The sequence below is a fragment of the Geotrypetes seraphini genome, chromosome 9 (assembly GCF_902459505.1).
Source record: "Geotrypetes seraphini chromosome 9, aGeoSer1.1, whole genome shotgun sequence".
Classification (NCBI taxonomy): domain Eukaryota; kingdom Metazoa; phylum Chordata; class Amphibia; order Gymnophiona; family Dermophiidae; genus Geotrypetes; species Geotrypetes seraphini.
In genome coordinates, this window is record NC_047092.1 from 122,671,632 (window position 1) to 122,689,395 (window position 17,764).

The following is a 17,764-nucleotide window of genomic DNA, read 5'->3' on the forward strand; positions in this document are numbered from 1 at the left end:
GAAGTGAAACTCTGAAGAGAGAGACAACCCCCTCTTGGGACAAGAGTTTACCATCCAGTCATTGCATATTTGATAAATCACTCTCTGAGAAATGGTAAACGCTGGTTTATATCTATTTGAAACATGTGTCACTGGAGCATTGTTACAATCTCACTTATCTTATGAGGAAAAAGGATAAGTGAGATTGTAACAATGCTCCAGTGACACGTTTCAAACAAAGGTGCAAAACAAGAAAAGAAACGTTTTTTGAACTGTGGCCAAAGCGAAGTTTGGGACTGTGGGAAAAAGCGAAGTTTTCAGTAAAATGTGGGGGGTTACAACCTCTCACAATGCCCCCACAATGCGGCGCGATCTCTATTAAGTAAAGTGGGGGGGTTCCCCCCCACACCCACCGTCGGAGCCCTAAAAACAGTAATTTAGAGCGGCGCGCGCCTCTGCACTGCGCTCAATTGTCTGGGCGCGCCTTTGTCCCGGCACGCTTTTGACCTGACACCGAAAAAAACTATATGATGGCCTTCTAGCCACACAAGCAGCAAAACTAGACTACCAACTCTCCAATTTAGTGATAACAACTCCAGCCTACAAATCGTTCAGAAAAGAAATAGAGAACATGCTATTCAAGAAATCCCTGAAAACAAACTAACACCACTAGACTCATCCCAATTCTCTGAAGCAACTTTCTCTACTCTTCAATTCCTCTGGAAATGGCCAGATAACTTCTTTTGTAATCCGCCTTGAACTGCAAGGTATTGGCGGAATAGAAATCACTAATGTAATGTCATTAGTGGCTACTGAATTATATGCTGCTGCAGACGGGACTCATGCAGCAGATGTCTTTGGCTGGCAGGGCTTGGCATTCCTGCTAGAAAAGGTGATATTTTTTATTGCAGTGGCAAACAACCATGTCTGCTGGTGGGGAGGAGTGAGAGAGAATATCGGGGCCCCTTAGAGTTAGACCACTATTGGAAATCTCTAGAAATTAACTTCTGGCTATGCCACTAATTTGGCAATGGGGTATAGCTGGTACAAGTATACTGAATGCCATAGATAACCGTTCAGCTTTGTGTCCCCATCCATCCTCCCTCCCTCCCCAATTAACTTTCTGGTCCCATGCATTTCCCTGAGATTTTGATAATTAAACTCAATAACCACATTCACCCCTAACACCACCTCTCCTGAATTACATAAGGGGGTAATTTTAGGACTACAGCTACTTTTAGCAAACCCCCCAGGAGTTGCTGCCTTAGGTTACTGCCTAATCTACCTACTGGTTATGTTGGCTCTGGGAACCATTTACCAGCAGGTCATAAGGACATGGAAATCAACACCTCTAAATAAACAAATAAGTTTAAATCTGTGTTTTTCTTACTTTATTCTTTCTTAGCTGGATTTTGTTTGTTGGGCAGTGTATTAGATCAGATTGCTGGTCTGTTGCCCCCTGAAACTAAATTTAGTTGAGAGAAGAACTCAGACAGAACAGCGCCATAATGAATGTGTAACAGAGAAATTTGTATGCAATGGAAGCAGTGCATGCAGATCTGTTTCATGTATACTCATTGTGCATATTCTGAAAGCCAGACTGGCTAGTGAGTATTCAAGAGTAATGCTTCTCAGTCTTCTTCTTGGAGGCACACAGCCAGTCTGGTTTTCAAGATTATTTAAGTCATTTTCTATCCTATTGCCCCAAAGAGCTCAGAATGGGTTAAAGGTTAATCATACCTATTATATAGTTAACAGCTTACAATTTGACACAATTACCGTACATTACTAGAATGAATATGCCTGAGAAATATAAGCATACAGCAGAGACCCAATGCAGAGATATCAAGTTACCAGCACCGCCTTCAACCTTGAACTGAGTAGTTTTGTATTTCTGCCAGTATATGCAAACATGTCTCCTATGTATTGATTGAGGTGATTCTGAAAACCTGACTGGCAAAATGTAACTCCAAGACAGGTATGAGGCTTCTGAATGAGACAAAGACATATTCACACAAGAGATTCAGAAATTTTCAAGCATAGAAGCTCCAAAGTTTTCAAAAAAGTTGTGAAATTATCCACAACTTTTTTTCTCAAGTTTTGCAGATTTCTAGTATCCCAAAAGTTAAAGCTTGAGTGATGTTTTTTTGACAGACTATTAGTGGTTTGGCCTGCTATCTCCTTTACAAGTCATTGACTGAATTGGCCAGAGGCCAGCTAACTGGCAGAAATCCCACTGTAGGATTTGAACTCAAGATATGGGCAGAGGCAAGGAACCTACTGATTACAACAGGAGGCCTCTTTTCCCAGAAAACAAGGCCCTAATTTACATGACATCTTATATAAGTAGTTTCTATTGCTAATGTCTGAATTATGCAAAAAGTGAAAAGTTTGACAATTAACCCAGTTTCAGGAGGAAGACTTTTTGACTAGACTTGTTTTTAAGCATACATCCCAAGCAGAGTGGTATTTAAGTCCCTGATTGTACATAGTGAAATCAGTACTGCAGATCCCATAATGCACCAATATAGAATTGCTTGAAATCTAGGAGAGGCTCAAATGTCTCTCTTAGAACCAGGTAACTAGAGTTCTGCAAAAAAACAAAAAACACCCAACAAAACAAAAACCACCTGAAAATATCTGGGGGGGGGGGGGGGGGGTTCCCGTTTTAGGAACAGGTGAGGCAATCCTATTTATTTCAGTGCCTTTTTCAGCATCTAATGTCCCAAAAATACAGAACCAGGCATTGAAAAACTAAACATGGCCGCCAAATTATCCCGTTCCAGTAGGAACATTTTTGGTCAGTCTTGGATTTCTGACAACCCTGTGAGGATCAGCAGCACTGATTTCAGTGGGCAGAAGCGAAGACTACAACTTTCACGCTGCTTTGGAGAGGTCCTTAAAAGAAAAAAGTCCGTCCTTAAAGTATCTTCCAGAACTCGTCAGCTATGGGATCACCTCACCTATACATGCAGATCAGCAGCCAGCAAGGTTCTTTGCTGACTTTAAAAAAGCGAAAATGAAGGCCGCTAGTATCACTGCACCAGCGACTAAGCTGAATAATCGTATCATTTCCATAGATATATTAATATAGTCACATCAGAAAGAGCTCTTGCTCCGCAGGAACAGAATAGTCAACCCGCACAGACTGCATGGGAAATTCTTTGCTCGGGAACGTGTAGTTTGGAGCAGTAGGGTGTGAGGCTGTGCAGCGTTGGCAGAAAGGCACCCTAGGACTCCTCGTTTCGACTTCTTTTTAAACGCGTTTACTGTGTATGAGAGGCCACTTTGGCTGCGTAAGAAAAAGTTGGATTTCCGTTCCCCACCCTATTTTTTCATTATTATTGCACCCTCCTGCTAGCAGTGTTGCCTCATGTCTGTTCCAGGAAGAGGGCTAACTCCCAAGTTCCTCCTTAAATCGCAGTCTGTCCCTTCCCCCACGCCTCCCCCCCCCCCCTCCCTTCTCTAAGTTGGAGAGTAGAGAACAGAAGAGCAGCAGGCAACTTGCTGGGAACCGATCTGAGCCAGAGGCACTTCCACCTGCAGGGTAGCCCGAAGTGCCCTCAACAGTCTCCAACATGGCCTCGGAGGAATTGTCCCAGAAACTGCATCGCAGGCTGGAGCTGGAGGAAATGGAGCGGCAGGTAGAAGGCAGCGGGGACGCTGGCAGCCCCGAGAGGCAGCAGGAGGACTGCGAGAAGCCGATCAGTGCCGGCGCCGATTCGGAGCTGACTGCCAAGCTGTCCCGGAGGCTGGATATCAACGACGGGACGGCGCAGCCCCGCCAGGCCAGTGGCTTCAACCCGTACGTGGAGTTCACCCGCAAGCAGATCAAGGACATGGAGAAGATGTTCAAGCTGTGAGTGACACTGCTGGAACTATTTTTACGACTTTCCTCCCGCTTCCAAAATATAAGCCTTCTGCTTTAAAAAAAAAAAAAATTATCATTATTGTTATATTGTCCGCTGCTACGTTTAGCTGGTGTCTCTGATGTATTTAGATCTTTAGAAATCAGTCTGGATAGTCGAGTCTGTAGCAAATATTCATGGAAAATCTACAGCAGTCCTCCCAACAGGGATCTGAGTTCCCCTTTCATCCCTACAACTCTCTTATATCATCCTCCACCTTTCCTCAACTATTCTTTTTCATGTCAATATTCTGCACTTACGGGACCAGCCTCGTCTCCTTTCCTACTTTTACCTCGCCACCAGGCCTTTTTGGTGTTGCTGCACAATGTTATTGATGAGGCCCGACAAATCTCAGGTCCAAAATGAGACTGAAGACCACTGAGATTTCCTAGATGTTGTGACCGGGGTATAAATTTAGAAAGCCATGTATTTCTTAGATGTTTTGTTGGGGGTATAAATTTAGAAAGACTTAAATGTAGCATTGCTTTGCAAATTATGAAACTGAGAACCTCTGAAAAAGAAACAAAGTAGAAGCAATATAGAAAAGTTCCCTGGGCTATAAAAATTGCTCTCCATTCAATGGCTGAAAATATGTGCATAATTATTTACAGGGGTAGGCACTGGGATAAGAGCAGTGGCAGTAGGAGACAGTATGCAGCAAGGCATGCTTAAGTCTCCTACTTGTTTTTCCCCTCATGAAAATAGTAGTGATCGGTATCAACCTGGTGGCCCAGAAAAGGCTGATGTGGCAAGGTTCTTGGTAGAGCTTTGCACAGATGTCTGAGCACATGGCTTCTATTGCAAGCCTGATGCCTAAAATTATAGGCAAACCTTATGTGCAGAAATTCTGTGGCAAATGGGGGAAGAGAATGCCGGACACATGTGCACAAGGTTTTGTGGTAAGCTGCGCTTTTCTGAAGTAAAACCAAAATTATTGGCACACACTGGCACCTGTTCTTAGGCACCTAAATAATGAGCCTTTTAAAATTTTTGCTCACACTTGACATTTTTGAAAGGTTCATAGAGAGAGAATGAATGGTCACAACCACTGACTGTCAAGCCTCGCATTGAAGAATGCTGGTGTAAAAGGACTGAGGTAGAGATAGACATGGGATGGTTACCCGCGGTTATCCATGGGGAAAGGGACGGTGACAAATTAGGTAGGAAAGAACAGGAACATGCACATGCTGCTCACCATCTGCATTTAAAAGTTGCTTGGGCTTCCTTCCACTTGCAAACCAAGACAAAAGCAGCACTTAAAATGTGAAAGATTTTCAAGAAATCCTTTCCATAATCCACACAGCCCCAGACCAGGCAAAAAAAAATTTCTCATGTTGTTTGCTCTTCAGAATTGCATAGAATACATTCATTAGCTTGTTAGCATATATTCTGATACAACCTACTACCGTGTTTCCCTGAAAATAAGACACTATCTTATATTAATTTTGGTTTCAAAAATCACACTAGGGCTTATTTTTGGGGGATGTCTTATTTTTTGTGTGTACAATGATCATCTCTCACCCATCCCCTTGTGCAGCATCTTTCTATCCCTCCCATCCTCCCCCCATGCAGCAGAACCCCAAAAGCAATTTCATTGTGTTGCCTTAAACTAATTTAATCTAAGCATTGTTCTTGTATGCCACATCTTCCCTATAAAATAGAGCTTTAAATAGTTAACAAATTGCAGATCATCCTTAAACAAACTGAATTTCAGATGTCATAACATTTCTGAAATAAAAAAAAGTATTGAGATCTTTGGGGAGCAGATAATACGAAGCCTTTCCCCACGTGCAGCAGAACCCCAACGACCCTCCTGCCGCGAGGCTGACATACCTCTGTTCCAAACAGTGGCGGCGGCAGCAGCATTGAACAGGCTGCTTCGTGGCCTTTCCTGTGCTGCGTTACTGATGAAATCATCAGTGATGCAGCAGAGGAATGGGGAGGGCTAGGGCTTATTTTCGGGGCAGGTCTTATTTTTAGGGAAACACGGAATTTAACATTTCTATAGCGCCGATAGACATATGCAATGCTGTACATCAACGCATTTAAGAGATGGTCTCTGCTCATTAGTGCTTACAATCTAAATTAACAGACAACAGGACAAGTAGGGGAATAGGGAGTTTCTCGGGGTGTTGCCTGCACAAGCTAACACATATGTATAATTCTACTCTGCATCTCTGGACATGTACAACCCTTGATCAACTCACGGTAACCCCATAGTTAAGCCCCTCACCCCACCCCATTTCTTTCTCTATTGGCTCCTGAGTGAGAAAAGGAGCTCAGAGAGTGTATGAGTGAGAGCTTTCCTAATGGTCCTAATACATCCACTTCTTGGGTTGGTCCTTTCAGCCCGCTGAGGATTAAATCCAGAATAGCTGTCCCTCTCTTTGGTTCCTTGACAAGCTGTTCCAAGAAGCAGTCCCAGGAACTCCATTTCCTTTGAACATTTTGAAGCTCCATGTCTCCAGTCTATCCCAGGATACAACTATCCTGGGATAATTATGGTGTTTGCGTTTTCGCATTCTCGTCTCAGTTCGGCCCTCAGTTCTTCATCCATTGCTTCTGTTTGTTCAGGTGGGCGGTAGTACAGTCCCATCTTTATCTCGGTTCCCTTTCTTCCTGGTATTTTAACCCATATTGATTCCGGTTGGTCATTTGTCGCTGCTGCGTCCACTCCGGTTGAGTGAATGGTATCCTTTATATAAAGTGCTACTCCTCCCTCTTTCTGATGCGCCTTGTCTCTTCGGTAGAGCTTGTACCCCGGCAGTACTATGTCCCATTTGTTTTCTTCGTTCCACCACGTTTTCGTGATCGCTATGACGTCTAGGTTCTCATTTTTGGCCATGATTTCTACTTCGACTCTTATGCTATCCCCTTGTGATACGTTCTTATTTTCCTCCATTTGTTCCTTCCCTTCCTCTTGTTACTTTTCGTCCTCCCCTTGTAGCAGACTCTTGATTCGTCAGGTTCTGTTGGTATTTCATTACCTGTTTTGTGTCTTCGGTGTCTTCCCAGCACTTCCCCCACCCAGTATCCTTTCGGGATACTGTCTTCCTTTTTTTTTTTTTTTTTAAGTTCAATAATTTTTATTAAGTATTTTAAAGGATACAAGAATCATTTAAAGTACATAGAAACAAAATAAAGCTTTCTGTATATAAAATATATAAATCTATGTTTAACTGTATAGGAGCAAAGGCTCCAATTATTAAAAATGTATGTAAGGGATATATAAGATAAAGATAAGAGAGAGCAGTAAAGAAAAAGGAAAGAAAAATGAAAGAGAGAAGAGAGGAGAAGAAAAGGATAACAGGAGTGTCTAAGAAGATGAGCGTACATAGGAATCTAAGAATGACCATGGAGATTTGTTGTATTTCAAGTTCATGCAGGTTCGGAATGTAACTCTCTTCGACTGTCGGCTTTCCCCTTCTTCTTAGTTTAAAGCTTGTTCTATTCCTTTCCTGACGTTGTTTGCTAGTAGTCTAGTTCCCGCCATGCTCAGGTGTAGTCCATCTCTCCTGAAGAGCTTGTTTTTGCCCCAGAACGTTGTCCAGTTCCTCACTAAGTGAAAACCCTCCTCTTCGCACCATCTCCTCATCCACGCAATAGTAAAGTAATTAGGTAGACTCCTACTACTGCAGTCAGATGTTTTTCTTTTCTTGTTAATAATATGATTTAATTTCACTAGCACTCGCTGGAATTTTGGGATCCATATTATGGGATTAATAGTATTGATTAAGAATGGTATTGCCTAATTGAGATTTTGTCTTGTTTAAAATATGTTATTTCTCTTATCTATAATAATAAAATGCTAAGCACGCATGCGCACTCTTACCCCGTGTTCCCTGAGTCCTGATCTGTCGGAATGTGGCCACAAGAGTGCGCGTGCACATGTCTTAAGGACAGCCAGGTAACACGCCACGACTCCCCTCTCCCCCCCCTCCCCCGCCGCCGACCCTACCCAACACACCACTAACACGCCGCGACAACCCCCCCCCCCCACCCCCGCTGACCTTATCCGGCACACCAGAAGCCCTCTCTCAGCTGACCCTCCCACCGCTAGATGGCCGACAAACCTCGCAGCTCCAGCAGTGTCCCAGGCACAGTAAACACCGCTGCTTCACGGTCTTCTACTGGCCTAATTTTCTCTGCCGCATCCTTGATGACATTATCAGGGACGCGGCAGAGGAAATTAGGCCAGTAGAAGACCGCGAAGCAGCGGTGTTTACTGTGCCAGGGACGCTGCTGGAGATGCGAGGTTTGTCGGCCGTCTAGCGGTAGGAGGGTCAGCTGGGAGGGTCAACGGGGGTTTAAAAACATGCTGCTCAGGGGGATAGGAGGCAGGCAGGCAGACTGGCATCGGAGGGGGGTGGGGGTTTCAATGGAAGGCAGGCAGGCTGGCATCGGGGGGTGGTTTCTATGGAAACATGCTGCTCAGAGGGATGGGAGGCAGGCAGGCAGGCTGGCATTGGAGGGGGGTGGGGGGTTTCAATGGAAGGCAGGCAGGCTGGCATCGGGGTGGGGGTGGGGGGTTTCCATGGAAACATGCTGCTCAGGGGGATGGGAGGCAGGTTGGCATCGGGGGGGGGTTCAATGGAAGGGGGATGGGAGGCAGACAGGCAGGCTGGCATCGGAGGGGAGGTGGGGGGTTTCCATGGAAACATGCTGCTCAGTGGGATGGGAGGCAGGTTGGCATCGGGGGCGGTTCAATGGAAGGGGGATGGGAGGCAGACAGGCAGGCTGGCATCGGAGGGGAGGTGGGGGGTTTCAATGGAAACATGCTGCTCAGGGGGATGGGAGTCAGGCAGGCAGGCTGGCATCGGGGTGGGGGTGGGACAAAGTTTGGAAGATAATTATGGGGACATAGGAAGGAGGCACTGGGGGCACTATGGACATAGGAAGGGGCACTAAGGACATAGGAAGGAGGCACTGAGGGCATTAAGGACATAGGGAGAGACACAGACAGAAGACAGGCAGCGTGCAAGGAGAGAGAGACAAAGAAAAAAAATACCCAGACAGACAGACATCTACTCTAGCACCCGTTAATGTAACGGGCTTAAAGACTAGTTTTCAATATTCTGTACAAGAGGTTTCTTGGAAAAAAATTTTAAAAGCAATAAATAAATAATAATAAAAAAAAAAGTAAACAAGTGATTCACTTCTACCCATTCTACTCCACTCATTATTTTAAAAACTTCCATCATGTCTTTTCTCCAAGTGGAGATATTTATGGCTCAATTTACAAATCCGCATTAGCAGTTTAATGCGCATAATAGCGCGTGATAATTTTCCGGCTGTGCTAGCTGCTACTGCCTCCTCTTGAGCAGGCGGTAGTTTTTCGGCTAGCGTGGGGGTTAGTGCACGCTAAAAAGGTGTGTGCAATAAAGCCGCTAATGCGGCTTCGTAAAAGGAGCCCTTAGCGTCTTTATCTGTTCCTCATAGGGGTTATTCCATGCTCTTATCATTTTTGTTACCCTTTTGCGTACCTTATCTTATTCTGCTATAGTTTTTTTTTGTTTGTTTGTTTGTTTTTTTAGATGACCAAAATTGCACACAATATTTAAATGTTGTTGCACCATGGAACAACAGAGGTGTTACGATGGTCTCTGTTTTTATTCTTCATTCCTTTCCTAATTCCTAGCATTCTACAGTCAAGCTGAGTGTCAAAATGTGTCTTCTACTCAAAGGACAGGTTGCATTTTTTAAATCTTCTTTCCACTCTCCCTATCCTTCATCCCACTCATTGTAATTGTATTACATTATCTGGAACAGGGGAGCGTGCTAAATGAAGTGTATCTTGATTTCAGGAAGACCTTTAACAGGGTTCCACATATACGACACAAACTGAGAACACTTGCTGTCAAGTTAGGGTTTAAATAGTTTGGGATAGAAATTGGTTGACTGGGAGGCAACGAATGGTAAACGGAGTTCCCTTCAAGGAAAGGGGTGTTACCAGAACTTTGACAGTGGGATCTGGCCTTGGTCCAGGTTTCTTCAACATTCTAAGTGATATTGCAGAACCGTTTGTGTGAGAATGATTTGTCTTTCTGCTTTATGTAGTTAGTCCCTGAAAGGTGTTGGAATGGATCTAGCAAAGCTTGAGAAATTGTCTAGAGTTTGGCAATTAAGATTTCATGCCAAAAATGTTCAGGTCCGTTCATTTGGGCTGCAAAATCCTAATAGAGCAGTGCAATATTGGGGCTTTATTAAGATCACAAAAGATTGTATGTGTGTCTTTGTATAGTCTCTTGCTGTTTACTTTTATAACGATTGTGGTATGAAGAATGCATGTATTTATTACATTACATTACATTACATTACATTAATGACTTCTATTCCGCCTGTACCTTGCAGTTCTAAGCGGATTACAACAAAAAGATAACTGGACATTTCCAGGAATAGGAATACAATTAACGACGTAGGGCCTAATACATCTAAACGATAGCTGGACGTTTTCAGGAAGAGGAATACAGTTAAAGGCGTTAGGTCTAAATCACATATTGAAGGGAGGATCCTAAGAAGGGGAGAGAGGGGAGAGGCTTATTCTGTTTTTTTATGTATATGAGGCAGATTTACTTTGTGTATGTACTTTGTTACTCACTTAGTTAATAAGCAGGATACAAATTTTAGAAATAAGTAAATTATCATTTGATATACTGTCTTTTCAACAAATACAACAAAGCAGTTTGCTGTGTAAACCCATGCAAGAGGCAGGGAGCCACAGAGCCTGTCAGATGGCAAAGGCAGGCAAGCAGACCCGCTCTCAATTTTTTCTTCTTGAGGTCGTTGCTATTGTTGCAGCCACAAGAAAAGAAAGAGCAAGCCTGGATTGGGGGCATAGCTGCAATACTCCAGTGGCTCTCAAAATTTGGCACTAGAGGCTGTTGCCTCTGCTGTCCATGCCTCAATCTAGGATGCATGTAACAGCTTCTTGTACAGATGGTGCAGACAAGGAGCAGTATCTGAGAAGTTACTAAGGTGATGCTTTCACAACTTAACAATTTCTTAGCGAAAACATATGCACAGCATACCCATCGATAGGCTTCAGAGCCAAATACAATATGGAAAGATCTTTAGCGGCCATGATAAATAGGATAAGGCTGAATTCAGAGGCAGGTAAGGACCCCATTGCAGTCCTTTTAGACCTAAGTGCTGCATTCGATTTTATTGATCATTAATATCTGAAATGGGTATCAAGGCAGGTCCAAGAGGTTGTGATACCCTGAATCTTTTGCTTTGGTGCCCCTCTAAGCATATTGGTCCCTCCCTGCCCATCCACATAAACTCCTATCCAGCCAGCTTTCAACCCACCCTCCTACCCCCAGCCTGCTTGCATCCCTTCCAGCTCTTCCCCCTTCCCCCACTTGTTTTCTTCTTTTCTCCTTCCCTCTGTGGTAAAGACATGGACATAGGCATGCAGATTTCTTCCACTTCCCACTTATGGTAAACCCATCGTGCACACACATAAGAACATAAGCGTCGCCATGCTGTAACAAATCAAAGGTCCATCAAACCCAGTATCTTGTTTCCAACATTAGCCAATCCAGGTCACAAATACTAAGCAGAATCCCAAAATAGTAAAATGGATTTTATGCTGCTTATCCTAGAGATAAATAGTGGATTTTCTCAAGACTATCTTAATAATACAGCTTTTAGACTTTTTCTTTTAGGAAAAGCTAACTGCTTTTACCACATTCTCTGGCGACAATGTCCAGAGTTTAATTACATGTTGAGCGAAGAAATGTTTTATCCAATTTTGTTTTACCTTTATTACTTAATTGCTTCATTGCTTGCCCCTAATCCTTGTGTTTTTGGAAAGAGTAAACAAATGATTCTTGTCCACCTGTTCCACTCCACTCGGACATTCCCCAGTATATCATCTCTGCTCCCTCTCTTGTGCTTTTCAGTAGAATTAGAGCTCCATATTCAAATTGTATAGCAGATGAGGACAGCTTGACATGCAGTCACTCTTCTAATTTTTTGTTTGCTTTCTATTGAAAATTACAGGAAGGGGAGAGAGAAAGGGAGGAGGGTAAGCAGGGGGGGTGTTGTAGGGGGGGCAAAAGACAACTGTGTGTGCAGGGGTGGAGTGGGGAACAGGTGGTTAATATGCTGTATTGGTGAGACAAGTTCTTGCCTTTAGTTTGTGCTTAAGCTGATCCTGCTTGGGTACCTTAGGTACAATTTTTGCTTTGCTCTGGTCCCCTCTCTCAGACCTTTCCCCCCCCCCCCCCCCCTTGCAGATGATTTTGGATTTCTGAATCATCTGGCCAGTGATTCTTTGTGATTTGCCTTAAGGATCTATTTTGGCCCTTCCTCTCTTTAACTTATTTATTCCCCCTCCCCCCCCTTTATAATTCAGAGTTTTGGTGTTTCCATTTTTTCCTAATGCAGATTATATTCAGCTGCTGACTAGCAATGATCTTTTCTCCACTGATATCTCTCCTCTTAGTTCCTGCCTTGAATCTGGGCAGTTTCGCTAGTTGTAAGAACATTTTAAAAATGGAATCCCAATGTGTCTGAGGCCATATGGTTTTATAGGAATAACTTTTGACCTCCTGCTTTCCAGAAATATATCATGCTCCTTTAGCTCTTCATGCTTTGGGGCACACTTGCATTCTTTTCTAACTTTTGATTTAAAAAAAAAAAAAAGGATTTCTTCCATTTTTTATGTTTCATGTTTTTATACTGCAGAAAATCCAGTCAGAAAGGAACTTACTTGAGGAACTTAATGAATCAGACACTTGAGATCCTTACCATTATCTCAGTTACTGTAATTCTCTTCTTGCTATTAAATTTCTTTATGGGGCCAGATCTTATGATCAACAACAAAAAAGGCAAGAGAGATGTCCTAATGATCAAATTACAATTTATTGTTTAAAAACGTTGCGTCCCAACAAGGATCCATGTTTCGGCATAAGGCTTTGCCTTCATCAGGGAACACTAAAAACATAATATATAAAAACATATTCATATCAAAGAAAATTGTACTTGTGTTCACATGATAACCATTTAATGCAAAAAGGTGGAGAAAAATCCTCAAATTGCATAAATTGTCAGCAATCATTAAAGATTCAAAGCTGCCTATATTCTTTTCATTGGCAAAAAACACCACCACCAAAATGTAATTATCACTTGGGCACTATACCCGTCACTGTGCATAGGGAAAGAAAAAAAGAACTTTTACTTAGCTTAAAAACATAGTCCAGAAAGTCGCCGTCACAGCCGTTGAGTCCTCAATGGCCAAACTGATGAAAAATGCGGCGTCTACCAGATGCTCAGTCCAAAAACATGTCTAAATCCAACAAGTGCCTTGTTTCGCTTGAGTAAAGCTGCTTCAGGGATTGAAATTTGCCGAAAACTCCACCGCCCTCCCATGCATACCGGCACAAAACTGATGCACTGCTTAAAAAGAAGCCTATCCCGGTCATGACGTCACCTCAGCTGTCAATCATCCATAGAATGCTACCCATACCACCCGCTGATTCAACCCTTTAGGCCAAAGGGTATCAAGAAAAAATATTCAGTGTTCATGCTGGTACAATGTCCGCTTCACATCTCCGCTCTGCAATGTTGTAGGGATGTGTTCTAATACAAAACATACAAATTCATTAAAATTGTGCTGCTCTTTAACACAATGGCGGGTTAAAATGTTAATTTCTTTTTTATGGGTTATGATGGACCAATGTTCAAACAGCCTCATTTTCAAGCATCTAGACTTATGGCCAATGTAAGATAATCCGCAGGGGCATGTCATCCCATACACCACTCCCCTAGTTTTACAAGATGTCAGGGAGCGTAATCTAACAGATTTCCTGCCTGGAACCAGTGCCACAATGTCTTCCTGCATAACATTACATACCATACACCTTCCACAATGTTTAAATACTTAGATAATGTAAATGTGCATGAGTCGAGTCTCTTTCATTTGAAAGGAAACTCTGCAAATGAGAGGGCATAGGATGAAGTTAAGAGGTGTTAGGTTCCGGAGTAATCTGAGGAAATACTTTTTCATGGAAAGGGTGTATTTGCGTGGAACAGACTCTGGGAAGAGGTGGTGGAAACAGAGACTGTGTCTGAATTCAAGAGGGCCTGGGATAGGCACATGGGATCTCTCAGAGAGAGAAAGACATAATGGTTACTGCGGATGGGCAGACTAGATGGGCCATTTAGCCTTTATCTGTCGTCATGTTTCTAATGCATCAAAAATGTGCTACTCATGAGTAAAATTATGAAGTGAAATACGGGTAAGAGAATAAACTCTGAAGTAATAAAACATAGTATAAGTACATATGCATATAAACAGCACAATGAAGAATAAAACATAATTATAAATATAAACAAAAATATATATATATAAAATAATAATAGTGCTCAGTAAAAAAAACACCACTTTATACCAGCAACGGCATATAATAAACAGTGTACCCATTATTGCACCCACCCTGCCTCCATAAATACTAAAGTTTTCAAAATCAATCAAAGATGGGAAAGAAATTTTACTTATCTTGATTCAGGGTAGGCTTGATTGTCCCCTCAATATGAAAAAGCCTTCACTCATAGGGTTGAATCTTCAATCTGTGTAATTCTTACTCAGTCTGTTAGTGATTTCTTCAAAAAAACAGACCAACACTGGTGCACATTAGTCACTTATCATTTATTGTAGTAATAGTTGCTTGTCCCAATACTTGTGTGCCCGACGAACCCGTTTCGCCTCAACAGGCTTTTTCAAGGGTTCCTTCAGGGAGCACTTATTTTGGCGTCCTCATGATTCCGGGGCTGGACCTGTTATGTAGGCTTGATTGTCACAATAGGTTCTATAGTTGTTCAATTAGCTAGTCCGTTGTCTGGTAATTCCTTGGGCACTATTTTCACTGAGGGAATGCTTCATCACAATATTGGAATTACCAGACAGTGCTCTCTGATCCACCCTCCTTAGCAGGTCTGCCCCAAATATACTGAGTAACGTTGGCAAATTCACATGTGGAATGCTGTCCTGAAGCTTGACTGCCTGGGGTTGAGGTAGATGGAGGCAACCTAACTCTTCCATGGCATTTTGGCATAGCAACGAGGAAACTCCTGAATTCATCGTCAAGAGTCTACCCGAATGCCTGCTCAGTATGCCGTGGTGTCGGCCATCTAGAATCTCAATGAGGTTTGAGGTTCAGTAAGTTGTGGCTTTAATATAATATTTTTCTTTATTTCTGAAGTATGTTTGTGACTTAAGGTATAAGAACATAAGCAGTGCCTCCGCCGGGTCAGACCATAGGTCCATCCTGCCCAGCAGTCCGCTCTCGCGGCGGCCCAAACAGTTCACGACCTGTCTAAATCACCAGAAGGGGCCCCCATGCCTCCTTGGTTTCCTAATTGAGTCCTATCTTCCTATCAAAGTCCTAGCCCTCCGGTCTTGCCTGCACGACCAGGTTGGGTTTCTGCATATATTTTCTGATTAGCTTTCTCAGTATCCCACGATCCCCTTATCCCTCAGGAATCCATCCAGTCTCTGTTTGAATCCCTGTACCGTACTCTGCTTGATCACTTCCTCCGGTATGTTTTTGTTGTTTTCTTTTAACCTAAGATGCAGGTTATAAACTGTTTTATAATTTATAATCATCTCCGTGCTACCACTCAGAATGATTTACAGCCAAAACATTAATATAATTGCTAATATAGGATACATATTTAAAACAAAATATAAAATAAACACCAAACAAGCATAACAAATAGAAGAAACATCTGACCAGCTGAACTCTTGTCCTCTAAAAGTTCACACCTTAATGAGCTGATAATAGTGCCATCTGCCCATTTGTGAAACAGTGAAGTCAACATTTCACAACCAACAAGGAATTCCTTGAGGTAATTACACAGTAGGCAGTAACAAATAAATGTGTTTTTTTAGGGAACGCCTAAAGGTTATCAAATCATTAGTCAGCATAATTATAATGGTACTTGATTTCCACCAGTTAAAAAAAATAATAAAGGGAGGGGCAAATGAAAGAGTTCGTATTCACATTATAGAAAGTTTAATAATTAAAAATGCAATTTTTAAAAGACTTGTACCCTGGCAGTGCAAGTTAGGAATTAGCAGATACTGAGTCAAGCATTGCTTGAAATAAGCCAGGCACATCACGTGCTGAACTTTAAATATTAAGATCAAAACCTTAATCTTCATCCTGTGACATCAGATAACCAATGATCCTTTATCAAAATATGAGCCACACACTTTCCCATATAGTGTGCCAATTAGAAGCACTTACTGATGGTCCCCAGGACAAGGTATCACATGATCAAAATGTGACACTACAGTACAACTGCCTGAATCAAGTGAGCAGAAACCTGCTGAGGAAAACGGACAGATCACTTGTAATTAACATCAATAATAAAGAGTTATTTGTGTTTTGGCTGCTGTTGAGTGTGTGTTTCATCTATGCTGACAGAAATATGGGTGTATAGCTGTTCTGTTGTGTGTCTGAGACAGGGGTTGGGTGGTGATTTACTGCTGGGTTTTGGTTTTTGTATTTGGCTTTGTGTTTGAATCTGTCCTTTTATTATTCATGTTTGTTTACCTTGTATTTCACTTTGTTGTTTTATTGTGAAAAGCCGATTGATAAATGAAACTAAAATAAACTACAGAATTGTGATTCTAATGTCCACACAGAATCTCTCAATATGAGGGGCTGCTCCCTAACAAGTTCTTGGCCCAACCAAGCGAATGATGTGGAGCCATGAAACTTTATTCCACACTTTTCTTGACACTTTGGGCGCATTTTACAAAGGCGCGCTAGCGGTTTAGCGTGCGCTTAGCGCACGCTAAAATGCCATGCACACTAGCCACTACCACCTCCTTGTAAGCAGACGGTGCGTGTGTTAAAAATGCTTAGTAAAAGGAGCCCTTTATGTTGCAATGATATAAAATGAAAAGTGTCGCGAAAAGTGTGGAATAACTTGTACGTTTCATGGCTCCACATCATTCGCTTTTTGGTTGGGCTGAGAACTTTTCAGTGGCCCCTCGTACTTAAATTCTGTACTTTTATTTTTGGATGGAATAACAATGCCATACCATGACAGGGAGGGGTACATAGAGAAATAGTTAAATATTTATGCCCAAAGATTAACTTTTAATTTAGCACACATTCATTTCTTAATTTTGTCAAATCATTTAGGGATCATTTTACTAAGCTACATTAGGTGTTAAAGTACACTAAACACAGCTCAAGTTGGCATACCATGAGACATGCTCAATCATGAACCATTTAGCACACACTAATCTATGCACCAGAAACATTTTCTATTTTTGGGAGGGGAAGGGAGCATGTCAGACGGTGGGCCTCTGCTAATTAATGCAGCTGTATTACCATGTGCTAACTGGTTGATATAGGATTACTTCTTGAGCCCTTACCATCTACATAATGTATTCTCTAAATGAAGCCTTAACTTAGGCTCCAGTAGACACCCTAGAGGTGCCTAAGTTCTGATTTATTTTTTTTAATGATATTTTATGTATGTAACTTTTTTTGTAAACTGTTTTGGGTAAAAACAGTATAGAAATTAAAAAAAAAAAAAAAAAAGAAGTTAAGTTCAAAACACCATTTAATATAGAACTTAAAAGAGATTTCAAGGCGCCTAAATAAATGGAACCAGAATTGCACCTCTGGAGGCGCCTACCAGTGCCTAACACCACTGTAGTTGTGGCTATCGCCGGAAGTGGAGTTAGACAATAGTAGGTGCCTCCAGAGGCTCAATTCACGTCATAGGTAGGTTCCGGAAATGTAGGCCTTAAAAACTCTGGCTTATATTTCTGGCACCTACTTTTGCCAGAGGTGCAATTCTCTAAAACGGCGCTGTGGCATGATTGACATACAATCGACGGCTGCTGATAA

General features: G+C 42.2%; 1 protein-coding gene across 1 annotated transcript in view; it reads left to right on the forward strand.

Moving 5' to 3' along the window:
* The first annotated feature begins 2,860 nt into the window (after positions 1 to 2,860).
* Positions 2,861 to 17,764, forward strand: part of EFHD1 (EF-hand domain family member D1) — a 106,582-nt gene continuing 91,678 nt past the window's right edge. Inside the window, exon 1 of the mRNA XM_033959248.1 lies at positions 2,861 to 3,838. Coding sequence (XP_033815139.1) covers positions 3,558 to 3,838 — 281 coding nt within the window. The 5' untranslated portion in view covers positions 2,861 to 3,557. The remainder of the gene's footprint in view (positions 3,839 to 17,764) is intronic.